Raw genomic sequence first — 4,846 nt, 5'->3', positions numbered from 1 at the left:
TTTCAGTTTGCAATGAGTTTTATGTGTGTTTGTGTGTGTGTGTGTGTGTATGTTTGTTTTATCATCTTGGCTAAAGGTCAGATAGTTGAATAGATAAAATTTAGGGCATTTTTTTAAGCATTGGGTCCTATTTTTCTAATTTTTCAATCGATGTTTTTTATCAAGAGCTACATCAGAATATTTTATTTTTATTACTTTCAGTCGGTTTTGGGTAAGCTTTAAAATGGGACTCCCAACTGAGCAATGAACTCATAAACTAACAAACCTTTTACAAAACCCTTGGGCTGGGTGGAGTTCCTGACCTCCCATAGGGGGCAGGGAGTCACATACTGTGACTTCTTACCCTCTATAGCTGTTTTCCAATTTGCCTTCTGTCTTTGTCTTGGAATGAGATTACTTGTCCTGGACTTGGCTGGGAGGGAAACAAATATATAGTTATCGTTTCGAGAAATGGTATTTTTTCCTTGTAAATCATAATGTTAAGAATTATTATATTTGTTGTTTTGAATTTATAATGTAAGCATTTGAGTGTATTCCTCTTAGTGGGATCCTGTGCTCGTGTCTGGCATCATACAAAAGAAATTTGGTACCAACACAGCATAAAAATATTTTTGAATTTAACGTTCAGTGCCTGCAACAATCCAGGACAAGAGCATCAAATAGACAGGTAGATAACCACGCCTCTCGGACAATTGCCAAAATGTAAACAAAGGCAGTGATTGGTAGAGACAGCAAACTACACAGGTATTACTATTGATGGTATATGTTTAAGTAAAATACCCACTGTTCTACCACTTGGTCAATAGAACTAACACAGAAAACTATGTGTAAATATAAATGTTCACAATCTGATTGAGAAAATCGTGTGGTAACTAGTCACCCATTTGGCGGTATAAAAACAATAATGCTCAGAGAGGGGTCGATTTCATTCATGTTACTGTTTATAAACAACCAACTATGTTTGCCCAAGCACGTGTGAAAGAGTGTCTCAAATTCCATGTTTTGATTGGTCAAAAATCTACTGGGGTCTGATTCACGGATCAAGACTATGACGATAGTCCGAGACTAAATCCGAAGTCCCGGACTAAAATGCGTTACGAGCTATTCATGAAGCTCCAACCAATCATCCTCATTCAAAGACTTGATGCTGAGGACATGAAATTGTGTGATAATGTTGCTGTCATAGATCATTTCAACATGTAGCAGGGCAAGATTAAAAGATAATCAAATTTCAACATGAGTTGAAGAATAAAATAATAAAAGTTGGAACAAAAATATATATTTCTTTATTCAGTTTGGATAAATAAGTTAAAAGAATAATCACTATTATAAAATCACATTTTATCTAAAAAATTATTATTTTAAATATTAACAGATTCCATACAAAAATACAACATTACAAACTTGCTATAGTACCCCGTGCTTAATCGCCAACCCCTCTTATTATCCATCACTCAATATTACAGTGGCAAAGAGCAAGGTTCGTTTTATGGCTGAAGACAGTATAACGAGGTCTAATTGTATTCTTGTATTTTAAATATAATATATTCATAGATCATCACAGAGGTTACCCATCAGGTAATGGTAGCACATTTTTAAGCAGTCACAAAGTGACTAAATAATGTTGGGTACAGAAAGAAGTGAGGAGTGCCATAACATTCATTTTTTCTCCTTGGGATGAGGAGCCAAGGCTTTTGGAAGCCACTCGCCTGCTGGACCTTCAAACATGTAACTGATAGAATAGACAATGGGAAGGAATTGATGATAAATAAATAAATAATAATAAAAAAATAAACTCAATAATAGTAATAATAATAATGATGATAATAATTTTTAATAATAATAATGATAATAGCAATAATAGTAAAAATGATATTAATAATAATAATAATCATCATCATAAGGGTAGCCCTATTCGTCCTTAAGGTCGAATAGCTTCAACCGTGGTTGCCGTACGTACGGACAAATCGTGTTGCTTGCACTATTCGTCCTTCACACTAAAGCTGGGCAATATTCCGTTTTTGCTTTTACTGAGCTGGATTCGAATCCACGTAATTACATGATATATCCGTATCGTCTTAAATGTTTCACAAACCCCACCTCCTCTGTTTGTGAGTCAAATAATCAGTTATGTGTGTTTTTTTTTAGGTGTGTGTGTGTGTGTGTGTGTGTGTGTTAATTTCGTGGGGTTTTTTTGTTTGTTTTTTTCTTCTGGGATATGATTTTTATTCCAGAATGGTGATTGATTTCTTATAAGGAACAATTGTCGTGTTCTCCTATTGGTAAGTATCCAATTCAAATACCTGCTCGAGAGTTTGGGTTGGCTAGGCACAGAGGCAGATTCGGCAGGTTTTCTTTGTTTTGGTTTCTTTTTTTTTTTTTTTTTTTTGGAGGGGGGGGGGTTGTTGTTTTGTTTTGTTTGCTGTTGTTTTTTTTTTTTTTTGGGGGGGGTTATTGTTCTTTATTATTTGTTTTCTCTTGTTGGTATTTTCCCTGCTTTTGTTTGATTTGTGTGTGTGTGTGTGTGTGTGTGTGTGTGTGTGTGTGTCTATTGTGTGTCTACGTGTGTTTTGCCTTTTTTACATTTTTTTTTCAATCTATAATAGTGGGTAAGCACTCAGTAACTATTTGTTTTAAATGACTAGTATTCAATTTGTCAAAATATTATATTAGTCATAATAGTATAAGCAGCGCAAGAAAAAAAACAACACCAAATTTCTGTATCTGTTAAGAAGCAGTTTATAAAAAAAATGTTATAATCTTGATAATTCAGTGAGTGCCATCAATAATAGCTTGAATTTAGCCAAAATTTTTGAACGATGTCGATACCTGTCCTTTAACTTCAGAAAATTTTGTTATAAGTTGTACAGTCTTGAGTAGACTAGCTGTATGACATAATGATAGATTTAATTCATGGCGAATTCAATGCGTTTTCAAATTGGCAGTAAACGAGGTAATTGTATAGATGGGATGGAATTTGGCGGCTTTACAACACGCAAATTAATTCCAAAGCCGAAAGCACAACCTCTGCATTTAAACTTATCTCCATAGACGATGTCAATATATTAAAGATTAATAAAGGACACTAATACCAAGTCCTCAATATTTTCAGTACTTCATTCGTTAGCTAATACTATTAAGTATTTGGTATCCACTTTTGCCCTGACGAGAAGTTAGAATGTCAAAGGGCTGGGATTTAAAATGTCAACGGGTTGAAACTGGGTGAAATAGAATGATACAAAACATAAAAGCCCAGTTCGGCCTAAGAACAATAACTTGCCTATGTTCTTAAACTCAGAACAAGGGGTATTGTTGTCAGGGGGTTGGGGTTGTTGTTTTGATGTGGGTATGGTCTGATAAAGTTACGATTACTGGCCAAAAACAAATTCCTAACTTTAGTTTAAAATTAAAAAATAGAAAGACGGAAATATATACATAATAAGATTGATATATTTAAAACAATGGTTACAAGAAAAATAAATCCACGATTTTTCTCAATAATTCTGTACTCAAACAGCTTTGTATGCAAATGCTGTATTCCAGATGTGTAATTTGGCTTATCGCCACTCAAGGTGGTATTTCAATAGATATTATTACAACTAACGTGTCTATGTACGCAGTGATACAGACCTGCCAAGCATTCGACTTATTGTGTTATAGTGGAAAAAAGAATACCGTTTCGAAAGGGATTTGTGCTGCATTGTAGGTTAACAAACACGCAGGTCTGACATCCGAATCCACTTATGGGCCTGGTTTAACATTGTTGTATAATGTATTTTGCGTCATTTTTTAAAAGATTTCTATTACAAGAATGAGCCCATAAGGAAATGGTTATCAGACCTAAAAATAATTGCACGTCGATCCACGTCAATTTTAAAACCATCACCATCACTACCACAAGCACTTTTACAACATTATCATTACCATCAGAATCGCTACCACCATCATTTGCACAATATCATAAGTATCATCAGCACCACAATCAATATCACCACCACAGCAATATACCTACCATTATCCTGGTCATATGAATTATTGCCATCACTAGCAAAATCATAACTATCATCTCAGCCACCACCACTCTAGGAAACAATCATTTTAAATATCAATAACATACGCGAACACTATAGCGTCACCATTGCCATCAACTTTATCACTCTAGCTTCTTGATCAGTGACATCACCACTACCATCATTTCATCATCGAAACAAGAATAACATCACTGCTATCATTGTCACAAATACTAACGAGAGTTTTTATATAGCGCAATATCCGCTCGAAGTCTCAAAGCGCTTTACAGGGTGTCACAGGCCAACAGCAACACTTAACATCCTACATGATGTCTGTTAGGCGATATTACATTTTTTCAGACAGAACAACGCAGTTAACGGCCTGGTACTTATTTTAAACCTGAGTACGGTAAGAGTGGACTCAACTATGCGCCGAGTGAGGCTCGAACCCAGGATTTTCCAATCCGATCCGAAAGCGAGTGTCATACCACAAGACCACATAGCGGCACATTCTTCTTCCTTATTTCACATTTTCTTTGTTTCCTCTGTCGGGTTGTCTCTAGCTCCTTCTCTATCAGATCCTCTCTTTCGTGGTCTTCTTCTTCTTCTTCTTTCTCTCTACATCCATGATTCCCACCACCGCCACCGCCTCAAGATCTCTAATCATTACCTTAATTGCCATAGCAAGCTCATTACGAAAACTTTAGGTCTTCCGAATGTATTTTAATTCTTCGGTGGTTGGCAACTCTAAGTTATACAGGCGGCCAGGAAGTGTGTGTTTTTTTAAGAGGGGGGGGGGGGTGGAGTGAGAGGGATTGGTTTTAATTTATGATGTT

The 4,846-nt window shown here is 35.7% G+C and overlaps 1 protein-coding gene across 5 annotated transcripts in view; it reads right to left on the bottom strand.

The window, feature by feature from the left end:
• Nucleotides 1-1,270: 1,270 nt before the first annotated feature.
• LOC144976698 (NAD-dependent protein deacylase sirtuin-5, mitochondrial-like) overlaps nt 1,271-4,846 on the bottom strand; it is a 26,886-nt gene continuing 23,310 nt past the window's right edge. For all 5 annotated transcript variants that reach the window (XM_078921050.1, XM_078921047.1, XM_078921048.1 and 2 more), the window contains exon 9: nt 1,271-1,732. In XM_078921050.1, the coding sequence (XP_078777176.1) occupies nt 1,660-1,732 (73 nt within the window). In that variant the 3' untranslated portion in view covers nt 1,271-1,659. The remainder of the gene's footprint in view (nt 1,733-4,846) is intronic.

The sequence above is a fragment of the Berghia stephanieae genome, chromosome 7, assembly GCF_034508935.2.
Source record: "Berghia stephanieae isolate SIO BIC M18660-M18661 chromosome 7, UCSD_Bste_1.3, whole genome shotgun sequence".
Lineage (NCBI taxonomy): Eukaryota > Metazoa > Mollusca > Gastropoda > Nudibranchia > Aeolidiidae > Berghia > Berghia stephanieae.
This window is presented reverse-complemented; position numbering and strand designations above follow the sequence as displayed.